Here is a 24,743-nt window from a genome sequence, read left to right on the forward strand (position 1 = left end):
AAATCCGGTACATCTCGAACACAACTTTCCTTTTTATATCTGTTTAATCAGAGAGATTTGTAAAAACGTTCATACATTTTGATAAAATCTGGTGTATATTTTGTTTGCTTCTCAGAATGTCACCCGTATGTGAAGACATCGACGGACAAAGACGGAAATCAACCAGAGGATTTAGATTGAACGGTTATGCGAAAGACGCTACAGTGCGTTACAATGGCCATAGAAAAATGGCATAGTAAATGGAAGCCAAAATGGCGTATGTTTGACGCCATATCGACGACGGTTTTAACACAATGGTAGTTTTAGGGCCTTTCTCTTCTGGAAGACGGTATAATCTTCGGCTGACGTCACGGAACGATTGGTGGAAACTTCTAAAGGCGGCAATCGAAAGAGGGAATTGTTGATAATTCCTCTCCCGGGGCCTTACACGACAAATCTCCGAAACTTGTAAAATCACCATATTTTGAATATAAGTCCCAAAATCACGAGCATCCAAATCTTTTCGGTCTTTCTCTATAAACCACTACCAAGGAATTTAGAGAATGATAGAAAATTCAGATATTTGTAAAATATCTGACTCATTGCGAAGTTTTACCTCAGTGGAATAGCGCACGTGTCTCTAACTGACGGTCAAACAAACTATGAGGTCACGCACTGGAGCTCACCCTGACCTCATATTCGGAGCCAATCGAAAGACCTCATCGTTTCTTTGGTATTTTGGGCAATGAAAGCAGATTTATTCACTGACGAGTTTTTAAAAGACAATTTTTTAAAAAGTTCCTTATATATATTCATATCATTTATTTGTTTTTATTCATTCAAATAACCAGGCACCAGTCATAATATTATTATTGGACAGACATAGCGAGCCTATTTTTCACATCAGATTTCCACCACAAATTATTGAAACTAAATGATTTCCATGTACGCGCACTTCACAAGCTACATCTGGAGATTACGTACTTTTCTCGTGGTCACAAATACTCAATAGAGAAAGTTGATTTATACTAATACATTATAAACAACACAATTTATTGCACAATGTCTGAATTATGGAACATTTCACGAAACAGAATATCTGATATTTTTAACTTCATAGATCTGGAGAGAATCATTTTACGAGCACTCATAAAACAAAATTAATTACACATAAACTACAAAATCCTTGATATTAGAATATTCTACCAAAAGATGTCTATTGCACAATAATGAAGATTTATGATTGCCTATCTAAAATACACTGAACAAGAGATATAAATTGAACCGCAGTAGATTAATTTTTGCCGATTTCCGGTGAAGCAACAAACAAACATTCGACTAAACAGAAGGAAATATCATAAATGATAGAACCTAAATCGTTGTAACCTTTTTAATGTATAACCATCATTTAGATGGACGACCACATTTGAAATGAATAAACAGACAACTATTATGTATTATATCAGCTATTGTAGTTGATCAAATCCGCTTTTTCTGTCGTAGAAAAATTCAATATTTTTTCGTACGATTTTTTGTCATCGTTTTCGTAGAAATCGTTGAAAGTTTGCAAATTGACGATGTTTTTTTCGATCTTCAGTTCGTTGTTATCCATCGTCTGCGTGACATTCGTGTTGCCAGATGACGTCATTACATTTAGATTGTTAAACGTCAAGTTGTCGACGGTATTTTTCACCGAATCCGACGATGGTTTTAAGACATTATCATTTATCAAATCGTCGTTTGATTTGGTGAGAATGCCAAACGACGATTCGAGACCCCCGACGTCGTCCAGACGTTCCAACTCAAGTTCATAATCGTCACTGAATATACTATGGGTATCGATATGCACCATGCTGTATGTGGTCCACGTATTCAACTCTCTGTCATAATCTGCCTCATATTGCTCGTAGGTTTCCAAGTCATATTCCATCTCGTCGCAACTGGCGCTGTCGTATTCCAGCGTGTCGAAAGCACCTTCAAGCGCCGAATCGACGTAACGTTCATAAATACTACAATACGTTCGATCTTCGTTGTCGCCGAGGTGACAAAACTCGCAATGGTCTCTCAATCTGAGACCTTTAGTTAAAGCCACAAGATGCGCTAATCGCTCAAAATGCAGCTTTTCTTGAGACTTGTTTGCATAGCTGCTGCCTTCGCGTTTTAGGTACTCCAGACCTATAGCACCAGTTATAGATGAATTCAGTTTATTAGGATCGGATGAAGAAGAAACTTCTCGCGTCCAAACTTCACTATTCGTATCCTTAGCAATATCGGCCGGTTCAACCGTCCGCTGAGTAGGTTTATCAACCACATCGCAACTTATCAGTCCTACCAGGTCTACCGGACCGTCACGTTGCTTACCGTAATTTGCGGACATGTTGTCTGATACTGAACGAGATAAGTTAGTAGCGGGTTCGATGGCGTCAGTAATTGTGTCAATAGCCGATGACAACCCTTTGAGTCCCAGGATAAGCTTGTCTATGTCATTTATAACATCGGTTATATCAACGGCGAGGTTCTTTACTTGATTTCCGATTTCTTGTCGATTTGAGGAGGACGGATTCATCACTATACATGTCCTTCAGATATCCGTAACTTACTAAACCTGCAAAATACAAGAGATGCACCGTTAACACGATCAGTGTTACAAGATACTAATAGATATTCATCTCACTGTTCGTGTCTTCTGTGCCGACGACAAATGAACAATCAATTCCACGTCTGACTCAAACCCGACTCGCGGTTAGCCCAATCTCTATTGCGAAGACAAGGAAGTCACTTTCTAAAGACTTCGCGTATGGCTGAATTATGCCTGATCATTGGGTCAAATTTGATTTTCTGATTTATTCTATTTTCGTTTATGGCTGAAAACTTAATGCCAGTTTCTAAATGACGATGACTAAGACACGTAAAGATCAAAGCTATGGAAATGTCAGGGGCGCGTTTATAAGTCGTTACGTGCGCCGTATCTTATTCATCGCCATTTTACGAATAGTTTTCCAAACGTCAACCTGACTAATTATTCATAAGGTTTGCTCTAACGGCGGGTAATTATCTGCGATATCTGTTTGTGATGGTCGATATGCGACATGAAACTGTGCAGGATTTTTAATCATCACAAAAACAACATACGTAATATTACTCTACAGATAACGTTTGGTGTTCTCGTGTCTGGTTTTGTATCCTGCGTGAACGCGGAGGTTTTACTTTAAGCCGAAAATAGACACCGCGACAGGAACGACTAACGGGCAAAATTTCAGATCGATTCGACTCAAGAAGAAACAAGCATTTTTAATCCGGCGATGTTCTAGAAATAGTCGGGAATGTTTCCCTATCGCAATCCAGTGCGCATCAGTCGTCACATCAGAATTCATAGGGATTGAGAACTGCTGGACCTAGTTCCACAGTTCCACAGTGAGTTACGTAGAGTTAATTCTGAGCTGAAATTAGTCCATTTTCGATTAGTTAAAACTCTGAGTCAAATCTTCACACAGAACTGTGGAACTGGATCATGTCATTCTTGTGGCCTATAGTCTCGATTATCATTGTTAATAACTACATTGCTTTCATCGGAAAAGTTGATATTTTTCCACATTCTTCGAGCCTTTGGTTCTAAAGGTTGTTTAATCTATAAACCACCATTTCGCCTACAGCGTCAGTAATTATAGAAGTTGATGTACATATTGTTTTCAACCTCCGTACAGCGTATCAAATTTAAGCTCAAGTATCGAATCTACGGATAAGATTTGCTCCTACACAAATTAACTCACAAGTTGACACAGATGTACGCACAAGTAATTGACACAAGGCTATACACAAGTTGACATGGTTCCGGTGACGAATACAAGAGTTTACGCTGACATAAGTTCGATGAACAGCGTTTCGACATTTGAAAACTTTTAGAAAATCTAATATTTTAACAAATATTAGATTTTCCTATTCTCGAAGAATGATCGACGTCGGAAATTCAGGAGGAAAGATCGAGAGTCAAAACGTGGTCAGAAAAAGCGTTGTTACAACATGAAAGAAACTGCAGCGATAAGAGAATCATGCACTCAAAATGCGACGTGACCGTTTCGACGGTATTGTCTTTCCCCATCGGAAATTGGAGACATATACTTTATACTCTGAAGCTATTGCCAACGCGAGATGAGCGTAACTTTAAAGGTCCACGCGGAATTTATGCAATAATTTTATTCTAAAGAATAGACTTTGAAGAAATGTTAATTATGTTGCGTGTAGCGCGCCGTGGCAGTCAGTGGCTATGGTATTACCTGATCCGTTCAGTCTCTCGGTGCTTGTATGGCATTCTGCTTATTACATCAGATCAAAGTGAAATTAATCCTTTTGTAACGAACTTTCAAAAGAAATTCAGAAATCTTTCCCGAGCAAAAATTGAATTTTAGATATAGATTTATGTAAAACTATCTGCGGAAGCTAACCCCAATCATTTCCGACTGGTTGGAAGATTGTTTGAATGAACCGGAACCGTAGCACTTCCATCTAAACGAAAACTGTTATTTCGACCATCGCTATATCTACACCAAATCATAAAATCAAGCGGAATCTCAAAACAAATAAATAGCAGGGTCAATCCCTATTTTAAGATTGAAAAAAAAAACATTCCTTCAATGACAAACTGACTATCCAGGTGGGTTTTGGAAGCAGCGTAAACCGATTCGTGATGGATGGACAGATTTCATTCTTTTTTCATGCAACTAAGATTACAGATTCTGAAAGAAAGGGGTCTAACACGCGCGGATGCGCGATGCGCTTACAGTCAAACACCAGCTGTTAATCACTATTCACATCATCACGAACCTTCATTAATTTCAGATCGATATGACTCAACGTTTTGTCGAGAAAACCGGTCAGAATGAGAGAAAAAACACGAATTCGAAAGATAACTTCTCGAATATTTCTTATACTCGTACAAACATGAGATGGTGCTGCGGATTCATTTGCAAAGTTGAGATGCAATTAGTTCCTTTTCAGAACCGACGAAGTGCGACCGGAGCCGCTGTTATATTTTGGCGCTTCCTATATTCCTATATTCTCCATTACCACCGTGGAAAAATGGAGCACCTGTTCCGATATATTGTGTTGGGTCGTCCCTTTGCTTCCGACAGGGACCTGATTTGTTATAGTCAAATTCAACCCCTAACTGTGGCTGCTGTGGACTCTTACTGTTCTATAATCAGTTCAATGTATCTCATGTTTCGTTGCAGAATACTTTTTCTGTCCAATATCGTAAAACCAGACAATGGACGTCATATATCTTCAAGATTAGATTCGCTATTTCTACTTCTTATCGATCACATTTGGCGCATGCTTCGGTTACTAATTGTTAGCCGTTAATTAATCTTAATCCTAATCCTCGTCAGCTGAGAATATGACACGAGGGACCGTTACATATATATATATACTTCACTTGCTACTGGCTATATCCCTAAGTTAATAATAACACATCAGGTAAATACACGCGTTTTGCGGATGATAAATAAAATGTTCCTCCAATTACTGAACAAATATTCTTGCATCGATGATGGTAAATGGCCGCGCAGTACGACGACCAAGCGATGGTAAAATCTGCCTTTCAGGAAGCTTTTATAGAATTGCCAATATACGTCTATCACTAAACAGCTGGTAATCGTGAAGTTATAGACGAAAACGTGGTTGTACCGGCAGGTCTATACTAAACAATGCTAATATTTTTGTCGCTCGACATTATCAAATCGACACGACATCTCTCTACACCGATCTAACGTGGTGGCCGGCCTTATGTAAACCTAACATTTTTTCAAAAGAGATTAATCAAATACTTATCTCGGTTAGCGTTTCCGAGCACGTTAAATGCATTTGGTTGATATAATTTACCTCTCCATCTGTTCACAATAGATTGATCAATTACCATCAGAGAATACAGTTAATACCCCGAGTAGAAAAAAAATATCGAATTAGTGAACACTGAGCTGTACACGTGAATCGCTGAAATCGTAAAGCTTAGATTCCGTCTAGCTACAATTCCAGCTATTTCTTTTTTTTCATCTTAGAACAGGGATTGTCTCTGTCTTTATATTGAGTTTAGATTGAGTGACCCTTACAGACCTACCACACCTGCCGGGAGCGAAACAGGGGGTTTGAAATTGGAAATCGAAGTACAGTTATAGTTGTGTGATCGGCGGTCGAGTTTATAGAATTGTTTGTTTAAATTGGAGTACATGATTGGGAAATTCGGTTCCGGTTCATTCGAACAATCTTCTATTCAGTTTGAACAGGCAAGCGACTGATTGGGGGCGATTTTCTTGGCTGCCTAACTTAATACATCGAGATTTTGGAAATAGCTATATTACAAGGTTGAAGATCATTTTGTCCATTTTTATATTTTCTGGTCGTTGCTTATGTGTAAATAGTCCGATAATTTATTGTAGTTTTTTCACGGGTAGAGGCGCCGCACCACGTCAATAGTTTCGCATGTTCTTTCAATGTATCGCAAATTGCAGAGAAATAAAAGTCTATGTTCTACCTTTGAAAAATAAGAGCTACAGCATTTAATGCAGTGGTCTATTGTTAAAAGCTTTCACGAAAGATCACTTGGATTTAGTCTTGCTTTTAACTTATTAATACCACGAAAGTTCAAGAAGAGGGTGTAATCGCAACAATTCGTAACTTTCCCGAATTTAAGAAAGTGAAGGAATCTTTTCACATCACAAGACCCAAACCTCAAGCTAGCAGTATCTTCAAAAAAAAGCAGATACCTCATGTATCCTTCGCCGTGTATGACATTAGCTTGAGTTCAATACATACGAACTTAATAAAATCTGGAGTGCAAATGCTGTATAACAATTAACTGTCTATTTTTTATACCCTGTGCTTCAAAAGGGGTAAAATTTCTTAAGTTTTATTTTATTTTATTGCTCCACAAAATTTTACAAGTTTGCACAGAGCACAGTAGTATTGCAAAATATAAATATAAAGGCGGAAGTTATAGAGGTTAACCCTTTTGGACATGAAACATCATATCATCTTCATCGTGATATTAGGAAGATTATGTTTCGTGACCCAAAGGGTTAAAAAATTGGCAGGTATTAATCATATTAATCATATCAATTGTATTAATCATTCAGCAAGTGATGACAGAACTTTCAGCACACATATTATGGTTTATGGTTAAACATAACATGTTAAACCTTTTTTTATGAATACTGTTACTTGAAGCAATATATCTAAATCTGAATCTGAATATCACAACTGTTTACGTCATGATTCTGACAACAACCTCGACAAACGAGGAATTCTACACCGGTCCATTAGATGTTTTACACTAATTAGTGTTTCATAATCTATACACTCTCATCACATCACACCACACATACTTCTTACACGTTATTATCTGCGTACACACACTTCCCCTTGAGACAGTCATTATATTCAGGTTTTACACCGAGATTCGAGAATGGAATATACGGATACAAACGAATCATGATCGTCATCATCGTCATCATCGTCAACATCATCAGTGTCTCGTGTGATATTCCGGTATTTATGCGGCTCGAAGGCGAGTCCACCGGACGTAGGCCAGAAGCGCAGTCGATTTGAAATACAATGACAAAAAGTTTCTTTAATCGTTTTCTAAGCGTACGTACTCAAAATGAACAAATTAATTATTCATCGAATTGATAGCTCTTCATCAGCCTCCGTCGTACGCACACAGACACTTCATCGAAAAAACCTGAAGCATTTAATCCGTCAGAATTGTAGATGAGGTGCTTTGTAATGTTAATCTTGTAATAAGAGCGCAAAAATACAACGCACAAAATACGGAACCTTTAAAAGGTGCGTGTAGGTGAATGTATATACGAGGCGTTTTTAAGAATAAGCCGTTATTGATCATATTTCAGTAAAAAAATGCGTCTAATGATTTTGTCTTTTGAAAATGTAACGCATATCTCGCAACAAGATGCTGTCTGTTTCATCTTCATACCACGGACGTGGGAGAGTCCATCATCAAACCTAACGCGACGTAAAAAAAAGATGCTACCGCAAAGCTGCAAAATGTGCAAAAAACATTTTATGATGATATCGAATCAGTTTGAAGTATGTTGTGTGTGTACTTGTAAGAGACATGTTGTACGTCAGAAGGACGTCGATACATCACGTCTGTCTGTGCGATATTATTAGTAAGGAGCTCTATAATCGAGTAATCACGTTAGTTGCGTGGCGGATATGTGTTGATCGCTCACTCCAGCATCGCTTAGTTGTTTTCTCGTTCGCACTTGACGGTCGGTGAAATGAGGATTTTGTCCCAAAATATGTATTCTATACGTGATGAACCACACCCACTTACAGCCTGCCCGAAACCTCGCTTGCAAATATTGATATGATAGAATTGAATGCGAATCATGACAAGATAAAACAACATCTCTTAAAAGCAGTTGAAGGGCATTGGCCATATTTTGGTTATATGCTCTAACATCACATGGATTGTTCAGATGTATTGGACGTCGATAGGTCGACAGTGACTTCCGACTTACGCATGGCGGACAATATGACGCACTGTGACGTCAAGTGTCCATGTACTGGTCCACTCCTATATGTGTACTTAGCGACGTCACGTGTCACATGCGCCATTCATGACAGCTAAATGATCGTCATATTGGCCGTGATCATAATAGCGTTTTTTGCCAGGGCCATATCCTGAACGACTGTTTACACGGGTGCCAAATGGACCCGTGATTGTTCGGCCCGATTAGAAATGTCGGACCAATGACTTCGAACTTCAGGTATCCACCTAAGCATGACGGACAATATGACGCACTGTGACGTCAGTGGCCATAGTCCACTCGCATGCATGCGTACGAAGTGACGTCACGTATCACGTGCCATTGATGTCTCTGTCAGACGTTTTTTACTTTCTATTTCAGTCGGCCACCTGTGCCCGCCGGTCAATACGGTACGCTGTGTGACGTCATCTATATATTTCACTTAGCATGATTGTTTTGAATCGACGTTATAGAAAAACGAGGCCGAAAAGTTTCCTTGAGCTGTTATCTTTTTCGACGTTTCGCCTTCAAGTCATCTTCAATTGGACTCTTTATTCGTATCAAATTATTGTAACAATGTATTCAGGTGATAGTTAGTCTGCGTCAGTTACTAAGAAATCGCAAGGTGCGCACACATGTTATCAGGATGTATCTGAAATTGACATTCGCGACAAGTATTTCATCGATTATTCGGAGCAGAATTACTAGACACAAAAGACGACAGAAAATTACAATAATTTTTACATACGTAATGAGTATTTGTTTTCTAATAGGCACAGCACACGTAGTCCTGTAACTGAAGCTGAAATTTACGCAGTTATTCAAGAATCAAATGTCTTTCGACGCGGAAGTCAATATTGGCTTAATCTAAAAAATGACACCTGAAGCAACAGCGCGATGGTTCATCGTTTATCGCGCGAAATAAACACTACTAGTCGTTTATTAGGTAAATCAAATACAGAACACGAAACAGACATCTTTCGGTTCGTAACCAACAGCGTTAAACGTTTACCTCCAATAAGGCTTATTTTCGTTCTTTCAGTGCAAGTACTGGTGAAACTCTTTTATAACCGCTTTTACATTACGATATTTTGAACTGATGTTGGTCCGTTCCAAGGGTCCGTTCTAAATTCTACGACCGTCTAAATGGTAACTTAGGTTATTAATTGCCTGTCAATGTGTTGCGTGTAGGTGGACTAGCTGATTTAAAAACGTGTTGATCCGTTCTAAATCAGTCTATTCCAGGTAGGGACCAAATTAGCGACAGCACAAAGACGGCTTATGTTTCTAAGCAAACTTTGGATATGCGTGATGTACGGACTTGTACCACGACATGTTCCGTTAATCCTTTCGTTTATTCTTCTCTGCACCCTCTATTCTCTGAGATTGGGATTTAGATTCAGCCAATTAGGATTAATCCCCCTCGAGGATATCCACGGTGGAACTACAGTCGTCGCTGGCTTTTACGAGATAGGAAAGTGTTCGCACAATATCACTTCCGAGCAAGACATCGATATTTCAACTTGCGTCCAGAATGAAATATGAATTATATTCCTATTATTTTTCTCTTTGATTTCGTTCTGGTTTTGATCAGATGTAAAACAATTCTTTCTCTCGGTTCAGTAATTTTTCTCATCGATCAATGACAAAACGAGAAACAGCTACACGTGAAAGAAATACGAGATAGAGATTCGAGATAATTATTGAAATACAGATCAAGGTTCTATCTCAGAGTCTTTTGTATTTATGATATTTGTCCATCGATTTTTCAGAATAATAAATGCAGTAGCAGTAGCAGACAGTAAGTAAAATGCCACGTGACGCTGTCTTTTCAATTTTCCTTGCGCGCAGTATTCAAAGTAAGTATTTACATATATACCAGTATAGGAAATCCGCTGACAGTTTTTTTTTTCATTAAAGATACATTTCATAGTTTGTCAAACGTGAACGAGGTAGTCATATTCAACTGGTAAATAGATATCTCTCGATCAATGCAAGCATTTCATTTCATTTCAAACTCCATGCATTGAACTTAGTCACGAGATGTGTCCCTTTCACGCATAGAAGTTATTATCCCATAATTATAGATTGACATGAACGGCGGAATTCATTGAAAATTAAAAATTACTAGAAATATCATGCGTGGTTACCAAGCGGGTATTGTGATTTTCACTGATTCATAGAAGTATTAGTAAGCAAAAATACATAAGAGCTAATTGGATTGTTATACTCATTATTTTCAGGCATTTTGGTCGCCCACCTATAAAACTGTTAAAAAGCTAGTTATTTAACATATTTCGTTACCCGATAGAAATAACATGAAATCCGTTGTTTGATTTATGCTACGTTTACAGCTACGGAATCTCGACTATCTGGTAATTAACCGTAACGATCTCAGGTGTCGTCGACGACCCCCCCCCACCCAGCACGGCTGACACGAGCGGCTTACACTGCTGCAAATACTATAACCGTTATCACATATTTTCGATTTTCGCCGTATGACGAAATCAAATTAAAACCTTATTACGACCAACATCTGTGTCACTAAAATCTGAGAGCTATTCAGTACAGTAAGCAATTCAGCTGAACAACGAACGCGTTCTCTTATGAATTGATTTGATATTGACCATTCCATGGGCGTTGATAGGAATTCCTATTCAGTCAAGGCTTATCGAAGAGAATTTCAATTTTCTCTCGTATTAGATCTCGACATGGTCTGATACACGCTGAGACTTGTTTTCAATATGACAAGTGATACTTTTGTTTCAACTTGCTTACCGACCGCTATGTGAGGGTTCATTGTGATTCAATTTACAGCGAATGATTCATGTTGTCAGTATAACGATCTATTCTATTCTATTCTACGCTATGAATATTATAAGTTTACAGGATACTAAATAAACGGAAAAGAGATGAAATTTCTCAGACACTTTGGTGTAGATAACAATTGTGAGAATATATTGTTATGGAATTGATAGCACACGGGGAAAAAAGTTCATATTTCATATTTGTTAAATTATCTGTTAGTTTGGGTATATTCTAGAATTCTAGTTCTAGGTGTCCTTTTCGAATAGCGTTATCAACGTCGATGTACCAGACGAATAGCTCACAGCTCACAGCTCTCAGCTCACAGCTCACAACTCACAGCTCACAGCTCACAGCTCACAGCTCTCAGCTCACAGCTCACAGCTCACAACTCACAGCTCACAGCTCACAGCTCTCACCTCACAGCTCACAGCTCACAGCTCACAGCTCACAGCTCACAGCTCACAGCTCACTGCTCATCACAGCTCACAGCTCACAGCTCACAGCTCACTGCTCATCACAGCTCACAGCTCTCAGCTCTCAGCTCTCAGCTCTCAACTCTCAGCTCTCAGCTCTCAGCTCTCAGCTCACAGCTCACAGCTCTCAGCTCTCAGCTCACAACTCACAGCTCACAGCGCACAGCTCACAGCTCACAGCTCACAGTTCACAGGCTGGATTATTTTCCGATGGCAAATAAATTCTAGTATATTGTGACTATTTTCTCTGAACATGCATCAGTAACATATGATATCAGATCAGATGGCAATTCTTTGAGTATATTATATACCTCACATTCACAACGGATGAAATAACATTCACAGAGAACGTGTTCCAAATGTCGACTTATGATTCGATTCATTCCGGGAATTGATTCTTCTCTTTATACATTTCTTTCCTCTAATTTGTTTCTATGATTTTCTATCATGAAGCTGTTATTTTCTGTTTTGTCATTTCGTTGGAAGATTTCTTTTTCAGTCAAAAATACATCAGTCACTGGTTTACTTACGCCTTTCAACAAAAATAATACAAAATCTAAAAGAGCTTCGGTCTTTTGATATGCGCACTCTAATTGGCCTCAGGTGTCAATCGATTCTCAAATTTTTCTAACATAGAATGTCAACTAATACCATATCGTTATGTGTTACCCTTGACATTCTATCGACAATGACAAACGCAAAGTTGAACATCTGATACGGCATTGAAATTTCCTTTATCTTCATAACAAATTCATATGGATGGCGATCGTTGATGATCTTTTAGTACGAATTATCGTTGATCTATACAACGAATAACTCGTATTTCCCGACCATTCCCAGGGGTGTGCTTGTTAGGAAATGTATCTGGCACAAAAACGCACGTCAATATTACAAAACAGATACAACGTTAATCCGTGACATAAAAACATCATCGTATTGCAATTTTCGGCTGAATAAATTATTAATCTGTATCTATTCTATGTTTTATGGAATCTGGGTCCTCTATGTGACAGCCTGCCTTGAAAATAAGAGAATTTCGTCTTTTTTCTTCTCTAGGCAAATAGACGAATGACCAAAGACTTATTGGCAGCAGTGGCGGTAATGAATTTTCTACCCAAATGAGCAGAAAATATTTAGTCACCAGACAAATGCGCGTACAAGATCGATTTGGCATTCATCATTCGGTTGGGCCCAGCACGAGGGAAAGAATATTGCGGCCACAGCGAGTGTCTACAAGACGAATCGAATGACATTCATTTTCATCGCAACAAAAATGCGAACACTTCATCAATACAAACCATATTGCGCTATTTTATGGCTATAGTTTTGTCTATTTTTCCCTACTTCATTAACAATTAAAAAGATATAAACCGAACGTTTCCTGTTAATGATTATTTTTACGAGTCGCTTTGTACATCTTTAACACGCGCGTGTTTTGATGGGATCTCTCGTTAGAAACAGCACGTATTAGCGAACTCATCAGTATCTCTCCGTCTCTGTCTCTCATAGCGATCTAACTCGGATACCTACAGTATCCAGAGAACATGCTCATATACAAAACCTCATCACAAGATTTTCCCACGCACAACACGATGTTTTCAATTTACTCTCGGTTGTGACACTATAGAAGTTAACGCCGATTTACGATATATCGGGGATGATATAGCTCACAGCGATATTGACATCAGAAACCATCAGCTAAATGGTCCATTTGATCGTTCTACGGCGAGTCATACGGGAGCGTTTATCGCTAGGAGATGTGTGTGAATTGCTAACGAAAAAAAAACCTGATTGACCAGACTGATGACCATACGCGCATATTCTCACCTACACGATAACAGATGATTGATTGACATCAGAAATGTTAGGACATGTTTGTTTGATTGGTCATCATGCTTCCGATAGTATCAACTATGGTTTTCGTCAATTTTAATCCCTACGACATCTTCGACAGCTGGTTCCAGAACTGATTCTCTTTAAGCATTATTTAATATCGAGTGAGGTGATTTACGTGTGAGCGTGCTCTCTTATTAGGCACGGACCGAATTTGGCTCGGGCCTGATCCGTGCCAATTTGGCCCGGGCCTGATCCGTGCCAATTTTGCCCTGGCCAAATCGTCTCCGTGTGATCGCGGCTTATTATGTTTGTACCAATATTCAACACAAATTACAACTCAACGCTGTGATTTTTAAATAAATTAAATGAAAAATTTTTAGAACAGTTATTCATATTTTGAAAACCAACGAACAAAACACTTGGCTTTAATTAATATGTGCGATTCAACATGAAAATGTCTGTTACGAAATCCGCTTACTATTGCACAATACAGTTAACAATAAGTCCGTATAAACTGAATATTGAATGTAAAAAACCTAGTGGTACTCAAAAACATATGGCTCTAGTTAAATAAATTGTCAACACTATTTGCTGTACGTCTGGGAGTCTAATAAAAGCGTCTATTAGATGAATGCCAATATATCGTACTTACAACCCTAAAACTGGAGAAGTTCAAGAAGAAATATGAGATCTATAATTAGGGTGTTTTAGGGGGTCCTGGGCCCCTGCTCCGTGAGCGAAAATTCTCAGTTACTGATATCAATCATATCAACGATGAAATTAACCACAATTTAAATCTTTATCGATTGCTGTTTCAATTACTGTAGGTATGCACACATTTTTGTTGAGCGTCAAATTTTCGGAGAATACAATTTTTCATCGAAATATTTGAAAAAATTATATCTGGAAAAACAGTGCGCTTAAACTTCCTCCGCTCACTGGAACCGCCCGTGCTAATGATTCATAATTTGGATGAGCAAAACAAAAGGAATTTTCACATATGGTATCATAAACAATTTTATTGGATAGACGAATAAACAAACCGTTCTTACTGATAGACGACAATCGTGCGACGTTAATTTCAAATTTACTATTGAGGGTCATCTCTGCAGGTCCTATCGTACATGAAACCGATTTATGAAAAAAGAATCCTGCTATAATGCTGAATCCAGGGTAACAATATGGCAGAAGTTTTATCAGTAGCTTCAATGAATAATAGAAAAACAATTACTAATGATCTACAACTGACGAGTGATGATCCATTAGACAAATTAAATAGATTGAATATTGTCGTTTATTCATTCAGTCTTTAATTTTTTCCCCATATTTTCCCTATATTGATTCTAACATTCATTTGAACTTTAAAAAGTCGACGCATGAAAAATTGAGCGTGTTTCGCGTTTGAACTGCAGTATACAGTAAGTCTACGCATTCGGTTTTTAGCAACTCGTGAATAAGAGTTCTCAAACGGATACGTTTACGGAAATTCGCAAGTGCGCTGTTGTAACTACAACTCAACGACTTCAAAGCATCTATAATGAAACCTTACATTCAGTTCAACTATTACTACCGGCATTGTCGTCGGCGTCGTCGTCGTCAATTGACGACTCGGTTACTTTTATAGTCGGCTAATGTTGTGAAACTGACTAGAGCTCATTAGCCGCCACATTATTACCCTTCCTACTATTGTCTTAACGTTTTACGACGTAAGAATTTGTTTTGTATAATTCATACCGGCATTTTATACGGAGAATAATGCGGAAACTGAGCTTGCAGATATTATTTATATTGATGTGATTGATTGTAGTTTTCGTAGTTCAAACCCTACGGTATAGAATTGATTATTACAGCGTTACAGCGTTACTATAAGCAATATGTACATGTAAAACGGTATGCAGACTATAGACATGTTTAAATCATATGCTGACAATTTCACTGAATTAATCAAGCGTATTTAACACAATATGTCACACTCAGTATCGAGAGATAGAAACTCGAGTCATTATTCTCTCTTGATAATTCCAATACAGTCTCATTGATTTAATGACATTACAAGCGATTGATTAGCGCTTGAGATAATCCGTTCAGTCCATTACTGACTGCGACCAGAAAACGCTAATCCCATTAACTACTCAAATATTCAACTAGAAATTACTGATTATGATTCGACAGTCAAAAATGTCGAACATTCCATAGTTTTATTATGATGATATAGTATTTTTGAATCTAATATAGTGTTTTTCGTGAATTAGACGGCTCTGTATTTCTTCAATGGCCAAATATTTGTTGTAATGTGTTTGTAATTGTAAATATTAGGGAGGGAAATGAAAAGAATATAACGCGGTTGTCGAATTTTGGTAAATAATTGATTGCCCAGGTGCCCGGTTTGCAGGTGCGACCATTAAAAGCAAAGTCTATTTTATTGTATCGCGGTATAAGAGAAAACCTATACAAACTCAAGACATGTGAGAAACTCAGCAGAGTACAATGAAACAATGTTTTTACCCTAAAGGATTTCATTAATAATGAATAGAATATCGTAGGAAATAGCTAGCTTACGAGAGCCATTAACAAAATTCTCCCCTTCTCGACATCGCTCTGCTTAATATACATACACATTGAGATAACGTGAAATAAAACCGATTCAAGATTTTTGAAGCAAATAAATATTTCGTTGAAATACAAAATACATATGGAATGGAACGGGTTTGTTGTTGAAATAGAAAGAAAACATCAATTCATTACAACAATAAATTCATCAGACCTACCTTTCAAAAACATCGTGTCCAGAAAACAGCGTTTCTGCGAAGAACGTCTGGTCTAAAACATCGATTGAATAATTCGTATTTTTGTATGTGATATTTTTCAATACATATATTCCCCAGTGAGAAGCGTCGATAGGGAGAGAGAACTGTTTTCGATGTGTCACTGCCCACCTGTACGTCGCGACTGTTACGGAGTTAACTGACGTAGCTTGCTATATCGACGCGCAGTCACAGGAAAGAGTACTGGTTTTAGAATCAATAAATCCGTCATCAGATACCGAACTGACACAACAATCAATCCATCTGTAAAACTCTGTTTATCTCTTTACAGCCTCGGAACAAACATCGCTTCCATCATAAATATTTCTCGAATTTTCAAAATCATCATTTTTATGTCCCGTTTCTGAGAATTAATTAACTGTTTGCGAATCGTGTTCGTCATTTAAACAATGATTACCACGTGACAATTGAACTCTATACAAGTCATGTTTGTTTGATTATTACCGGGAATATTTGTGTTTTATGAACTTCAAAAATGTTTCTAATCCCATGACCTTTAGTCCCGCGATGCTTTGATCAGTAATTTTCGCGTCGACGTCAATACGACAATGGGGCGCGTTTAACTCAATGACAGACCTTTCTCGAATATTCGTTCTACCTGACACAGAAACCATGAAAAAAACATAAGTTTAGTTTTTCATGAGGTAAAGAAAACGTGACAGGATCAAGTACTTCATTTAATTAAAACGACTTCAACGAAAGAAAAGGTCGTTTGTTTTTTCAAACTGCTCTTTGCAAAATAGATTGCAAGCTGGGGACCACATCTTTCAGCGATAAATGAAGATAAACGGGGTATTTCAGCACGTCAGAGGTAGTTACAGCAAAATTTACATCGACTGCTGTGACACGAAGACGTGAATCGGCGGCACTCGACACGTGGGGTATAAAACTACGATACTTCACCGACAAATTATAGCCATCGGCGACGACACACATAGAGAATATACCGCGTGTCGTAATGAAAACTATCGAATTAACGCCGAAAGATGATAATTTCCACTGCGGAGCAAAATAAATGACATTAGTCAATCCGACGAGATTGGAGTAAATAAAAGACGGGTTATCTATTCGAATGCACACGTTAGGAAATTCGTCTGCTCCGAATGAAGACTGATTACCGTCATCTAATCAGTATTGTATTAATACGCCACCGACTATAGTGATTGTTAGCGTGTTCGACTCCTATTAATCTAATATTCCATCAAAGTAACACGAGACCCGTCTCGACGACTGTAAAACCCCCGTAGTTTTTAATTAATGCGATTAATATAATGGAGGATTTATTTTTTCGTGTTTGAGGAGAAAATTTCGCGGACTTTGTCGATAATACGGGAAACATTGGCGAATTCTGATCAATCGATCAAATTCAATCATAATTTTCATTCGTCTATGATAATTCGCTAACGTCGACGCGCTTTAGGTTCCTTTCGGGCATTCTTTTGAAGTTACGATCGAAACGAATGAAAATAGCCGTTTTCACAACAGAATCCACAGTTCCACAGTTCCGAGTTAAGAGAGAGTTGACTCATCGAAAATGAACTGAACCCAGTTCCACAGTTATGAGTTAGAGTTAACTCTTGAGTTAAAGTTTGTTCATTTCAATGAGTTAACTCCGACTCAAACCTTAACTCACAACTGTGGACAACTGGACCCTGATTCTTAACTCGGAGCTAACTCACATCTGTGGAACTGGATCCTGGTCGTGGATATACGTGACTTGTCGAGAAAATAGAAATATGAATATTTCATTCATCGATTTTTACTTTGTAAGAAGACGCGCATGATGCAGATTTCATGAAGTATTTTTTAAATCTTGTTGTCGTGATTATGTTTTCGCTATGCAGTTCCGGTCGTCTGAATAGAAAGAAAAATGTCAAAGACAAGATCCAGTTCCTCCAGATCCAGAACTCAGGATCCATCAGTTCCGCAGATCTGAGTTATATTTGACTCTTGAGTTAAAACATTGAAAACGAATTTATTTTAATTCAGATTCAACTCCAACTCACCACTGTCGAACCGGGCCCTGGTGATAGCTGCAGATATGGAGATTCTAACCGCTAATGATCGAATGCTTTTTTTCTTCAGTTTCAAAATGGCGATCGCGTGGACCGATGAGATTAGATTACGTATTTCTGGTGTGGTTTTCTAACTGTGCGCATCACGCTTCATTTGACAATCATCGCCGGTGATTTACAAGAGAGAAACAGAAAACAACTTAGAGAACAAACACAACCGTGCGTAAAATCGCCTCAGCGCTCGTTTTGTGACGTATGAGTGTTTGATACCAACGACAGCTTGTGAATCGACGAGCTACGACTGTAAACACTTTGAAAAATACCTCGACGAACAGAAAATACCAAACAAGCCCTCTTAGAAACGCATTGATATTTTTTCGATATGAAAATGTATCCTATATATCTGCTGGGCTTTGTCGTATGAATGTTCCGATTTAAATATCGTCGATGCTTTTGGCCATGTGAGACCGCCAGCGACTCGACGCGATGCTACGACTGCCAGCGACGATCGCAAGACCGGCGATCTACGCATCCTTGCGACCGCCAGCGATCGCTCGACAGGAGAGTCGCCCGTCTCACACTGTGCCCAATTCCCTTTATTTCCAAGTATTTCATTCACGTATCTACCATTTCTACCAAATCGTGACCTGGAAAACCATAATCGATAGATACCATATAACCATCGAAAGTTGTAACTAGAATCGGTATTTTTTTCTGCTCTGTATATCGGGAATTGATCTCAGTTCCATCGCTGTAATTTGAAAGGGCGAATGTATAATTTTCTGGTGACCATCCATCCGTACAAAGCCGTGGAGTAAGTAATTCTTCAAACTGTCTCGCAGTCCTTCAATCCAGTTGATGTATCTTTAGTCGATGATAATTTTGCTAATACGTAGCCTTTCAACGACAAGCATACAAATAGAGATGTACGAAACCTGCGGATCCGTAACAAAAGCGCCTTCTTATAAACAACTCAACCAAACCGATGCGCCTTAATTCCATTAGCCTAAGTACTGCGCATTACCGTTAGATATTAGGATCTGCCTATATAGATCAAAAGAAAAGCTATCGCTTATATGTTACATTCCGCTCCTGGCGAAAAAGTCAGATAAACTCGTCGTCAGGAAAAGCCGCCCGTAAAGGGTAACGAGGTCGAATTGTATACACAGTCACAATGGCATGGTTTAAGTAACATGGTCTGAACATCCGTGACAATAACGGCCGCGGTAAAGAAGTTTTGACGAAATATATAAAAAGTTCATCGTAGAAAAATAGATAAGATATATTAATCAAGAAATTCCATGACTTGAGTCCATGTGAAAATAGACGGTATTACAGCTCGCTCGCATCCCACTCGCATATTACAACACTAAAAGCAAGAGAATAAATTGCTATTTTCTACCCTGATGGTGAACAACATGCATGTAGTATAGTTGTTATAGTACTCGTACAACACTTGCCAGTGTATAGTTCTTCAGGACACGCACGCAGAGTCATTTGCGGCAATTTGGCGACATTGGCTTGATTGCAGTGTTATCAACAGGGTCACTTGTGTTTTAATAGAATTAATGTCCTGCCGTGATTTATAACGTGTAGCGGATGTAGTGTAAAGTGGTTAGAATAACGAACGAGGAAGCATTACAGAGACGTCACAACCGAAAATATGCGGGCAAACGTTTACGAAATACCAATTTCGGAAAATATCATTTGTTTTCCACTGTTGATATTTCTAACATTTACCGATTCTATCAGGAACCAGAAGTTTCACAAAATATTATTTTTTACAGTTTGCTGTTTAGTTGCAATTTCATATTTTTTTCAATTCAGAAAAAAAATTCAAAATCAAGCGTTTTAAGCTTTAACTTTCGTGTGAGACTGGGCCCTGTGAATAAGTATAAGAAGTTGGATGAGAAAATTCTAAACAGTTTGGATGAAGCGAACGTCAAAAGCACGCATGGCTAGTACTACAGGGGGTAGAATCTGAACGCTGATGATAATTGTGGAAAATACGACTAAATTATCTGAAAAACGGATTCAAAAACTCTCGAATCAATTGATGTGAAAAGTGTGCATTTATATGGAAAACTCTTCAAAACGGGCTCTCTGTTATAGTCGCAATTTCATCATGCGTTATTGAACATTTTTAAAACAATTTCAAGTACTTAAAGCCATTTCTACGCAATTCGCGGATGGAGAACTAGTATTTTCTGAGTGATCTAAATAAGTCAGGAAACTGCTGTTAATAGTTGAACAGTGGCGGGTAATGGTTTTCCGATAGTTTACCAATATACGGGACCGGAAATTCGTACTGGAATCTCGATGTGAAATTACAATAATGACGCTTTTTCGTTATATTGTAATTAATTTTACTCGAAGTGAGCTGATCAGGGCACAACTAGGCTACCGTATCGGACAATGATGCTAAAATCGTGGTATCAATGTTTAAAAAATAGGGCTATACACAGGTATTTACATCGTTTTCCCTGTGGAGATCGAACCCGGGTCGACGAAATGGAAAACCGAAGTTCTACCATTTAGACCCCATAGGATTCGTGATAAAATTGGAACGGGATTATTTTTGTCCCAAACGCCTAAAAATTAAACCTTTTAACTTATTCCGGTTTAGGAATAACCAACTCTCGACCGACCGCTTCTATCAGGTTTACAGATTACAAACTCTATACCGGCCACTTCTATCGGGTTTACAGATTACAAACTCTCTACCGGCCGCTTCTATCAGGTTTACAGATTACAAACTCTCTACCGGCCGCTTCTATCAGGTTTACAGATTACAAACTCTCTACCGGCCGCTTCTATCAGGTTTACAGATTACAAACTCTCTACCGGCCGCTTCTATCAGGTTTACGGATTACAAACTCTCTACCGGCCGCTTCTACCAGGTTTACAGATTACAAACTCTCTACCGGCCGCTTCTATCAGATTTACAGATTACAAACTCTCTACCGGCCGCTTCTATCAGGTTTACGGATTACAAACTCTCTACCGGCCGCTTCTACCAGGTTTACAGATTACAAACTCTCTACCGGCCGCTTCTATCAGGTTTACAGATTACGCTATTCCGGAATAGGTACAGAGCGTATTCTGGTCGAAACGAACGCGCCGGAAGAGATTCCGGAATCGGTAGAGACCTTAATTCATTCGTGGTTTATCTTTTCGGAACAGATTGAGATCCCTGATGACACAACGGTCGACGATGTGGTGATTATAGTTTTGATGCCGTGTTAGCGCGTGCCTGGATACAACTCAACTGGTCAGATTCAGGATGCGTGGTTGTTTTTTTCGGTTCCGGGTTTCACAAATGAACCATGCGGGGATTCTAGCTAGTTTTTCAAATTTCTCCAACCTCGATGGATTCACCAGGAGCTCGCAGCAAAGCGTTACTAATTCGATCAGTTTCGCCTTATATTTCAAGTAAAATGAGACCGATAATTCTATTAGGGATACACTACTAGTAAATAGGAATTTCACAGACCACGATCGCGGAAGTTTATTCTTTTCACTTATCGCAGATAAATTGTTATTGACTTTCGATCAACTGATGCACGAAACCGCGACGAAATTTGTATCACAAATGAGAAACTCTTCTTTAGAAATCATTTATCGACTTCATCGCTCGCTATATAACATGTTAAACACGAACGGAATGTGAAGATAATGTTGAGGTCACTGGGGTTTACGCGGTTTACACAGATTGAATTCAATTGAACGCGTCTTCGAAGCGATAAACGAAGGATATTGAAATGTACAGATGATTAGTGCTGTGATTGTCAGATATCGGGATACCTTTGAACTGATGAGAGCCGAAGGAACAACCGGTCTTCAATCGATGCCTCTTATAAATTCTCCATAGGTCACATCAGTTGAATCTGGTGCGAATTGTATATGATTAATGCCTGTCAATAATAATCATAGGGCATCAATACAATCCGCTCACGTATATACTCATCATCTGCCAGTACACTTCTAAAGGTCACGTAATCTTTAACTTGTCGTTCAAAAAACTGGAAATGTCCTTATTGTATACAAATATATCATCAAATTCATATTCATGCCAAATTGTACTAACGTTGCGATCGTAAATTTCAACGAAGTTGTAAAAAGGTCACGTATTAGCTTTTCAAATTGATAAAAGAAACCCTAAGAAACCCTGATTCATACTCGTTTTGTAATGGACATTTTTGCCACATTTTTTTCCTAGTGCGTGAGATGATAAATTTCAACGAAGTCATAAGATCTGTGAGCTTAATACCAAATCATGCTCCAGGCTTCAAAACTGTCGCGTCAACGAAAGAGTGTTTAATATCTCTGTGACACAACGAAAGTTGTAAACATGGCAAATATTTTTTGATGTTCGACGTATCTGAGAATCGCGTATCAGCTCGTAGCGTCTCAGAATTCTGTACTGAAATTACGTATAAAGAGAAAATTTAAGATAGAAAGAAAAAGAAACTAACCTTCTTCCACTCGCGGCGGTGTTTTCTCAATATCTTAGAGAGACAGTTCAGTGTCAAAAGAGTCCATATACCAATAACATACGTGTCGAAATGTTGTTGATAAGATTGTCAGTTTTATATGTATGTTGTTAACACGATAATGAATATCTTTATTACAGCCTGTTACAAACTAATTTAACCCTATCAAGGCCGTGAGGATGGCATATTATATGAAGATATAGTTTAACAAGAAGAAATTGCCAATTTGTTTTCGTCGAAAGAAAAGATTTCGGACTGAATGAAATGAGATTGACGGGTTGAAGATGGAAGGTAGTTTATCTCAATCGCTTTCTTTCCAGACCTTCGTGTATCATGTCCGTGTATATGTAGCTTCTGTTTCAACGGACGGAAAGCTACTTCAGGCTTCAGGCTAAATCTATACACTGTCATAGATAAGCGGATGTGACATTTTGAGCCGTCACTCAGGTGTAAGCCTATTGTGACGCTAAAGACAAAAGATGACCAGAATTGACGTAGAACCCCGAGATCCATCATCCCTGGTTAATGCATATTGACATCAAGCGTCAATTCACGTCTTTTTTCATCTGGGATCGACGAGAAAACACAGATCGAGCTCCGAACAGACGATGATATGTGGAGAGATTTGTTGTCTGCTAACGGAAACCATTTGGTCACGAGTGTACTGTGTATGCACAGGTTACCCGATAAGTCGACCGTTGATGTATTTACTTGCGGTATGAATGTAGCGGTGGATTAGATGAAAAAATCTTCACAAGGCCACGATGATCACGTTGTTGATGATCACGATGATCACGACGATGATCGTCCCTTTCAATGAAAAATATCCGTCTCCGATGTTTGATCAACAGAAAAAAAGTCGTGGCGAATAATTCGATTCATCGATGACGTCGTTAGTTATCGAAAACGTCTTCGTTCTAAAATGAAAATTAAATCGGATTAATTTCAGATAAGAGTTTATCGTAGAATTGAATTCGTGATTAATGTCGTATCATCTAGATTCATCGAGCGCGATTTGCTCAATTCCGCCATCCTGCCATGACAGTGTCAAAATGAAAATCAAGTCATTTTTTCATTGAAATATTTATTGTAAATTCGAACAACGTCTCCAAAAAAAGAAATGCAACACACAGATGTCGAATATACAACATAATGCATAGGTTTTATGCAAATTCATTAATTTACTATGAAATTCCTAAGTGTTAATGATGTCTTACGGTAAATAACTCCAGGCCAACAGAGACTATACCGACTTAATGAACTGACTCTCCAACACCCGCGAGTGTCAGTCGGACATTCATGTGAGAGTTTCGCCGCTACGTAATTTAAACGAGAGAGACAGGTGCGGTAATCTGATAGACAATAGATTCCATCAGTAATTACCAACAGCCTCATTAAGTATTAATTTACCATCTTTGGAGGAAGATAAGCAACAGCTCCGTGATGCGCACAGTTCCGAACGCCGAGGGCATCAATACATAGTCGGTTAGATAGTCATTAAACCGTCTCAGCGATAAATACCTTAGTTTCGCCGAAAGCGTCGCAAACGCGAATCATAAACGCCGAAACGAAAGCGCGAAAGTGGACTAAAAAGTGCGACAATTGGCAATCATTTCCCGTCATTGGTTTTTTTATTCGTCTAAAATGATGGAATTAAGAAGATCTGCCGTCAAGGATATTTCATCAATATTCTCTGATAAAGATATTATTTCGTTCCAGAGGGAAATGAGTTTTCCTTTGATGATGATATAGTTCTTTATTGCATCATTTC

The 24,743-nt window shown here is 38.5% G+C and overlaps 1 protein-coding gene across 3 annotated transcripts; it reads right to left on the minus strand.

Moving 5' to 3' along the window:
- Nucleotides 1-822: 822 nt before the first annotated feature.
- LOC141905766 (uncharacterized) lies at nt 823-23,030 on the minus strand. Of its 3 annotated transcripts, none has more exons than XM_074794780.1 (2): nt 22,955-23,030; nt 823-2,584 (listed from the first exon to the last, which is right to left on the minus strand). In XM_074794780.1, the coding sequence occupies exon 2, from the start codon at nt 2,543-2,545 to the stop codon at nt 1,442-1,444; it is 1,104 nt and encodes a 367-aa protein (XP_074650881.1). In that variant the 5' UTR covers nt 2,546-2,584; nt 22,955-23,030; the 3' UTR covers nt 823-1,441. The 3 variants fall into 3 exon arrangements, with proteins under 3 accessions (XP_074650881.1, XP_074650882.1, XP_074650883.1); XM_074794781.1 differs by lacking the exon at nt 22,955-23,030 and adding an exon at nt 16,408-16,581; XM_074794782.1 differs by lacking the exon at nt 22,955-23,030 and adding an exon at nt 4,758-4,895.
- Between the last annotated feature and the right edge of the window lie 1,713 nt (nt 23,031-24,743).

The sequence above is a fragment of the Tubulanus polymorphus genome, chromosome 5 (genome assembly GCF_964204645.1).
Source record: "Tubulanus polymorphus chromosome 5, tnTubPoly1.2, whole genome shotgun sequence".
NCBI lineage: Eukaryota > Metazoa > Nemertea > Palaeonemertea > Tubulaniformes > Tubulanidae > Tubulanus > Tubulanus polymorphus.

Bases quoted from the DNA above. Each gene is read 5' to 3' on its own strand.
- LOC141905766 (XM_074794780.1), bottom strand. From the start codon at position 2,545: ATGAATCCGTCCTCCTCAAATCGACAAGAAATCGGAAATCAAGTAAAG.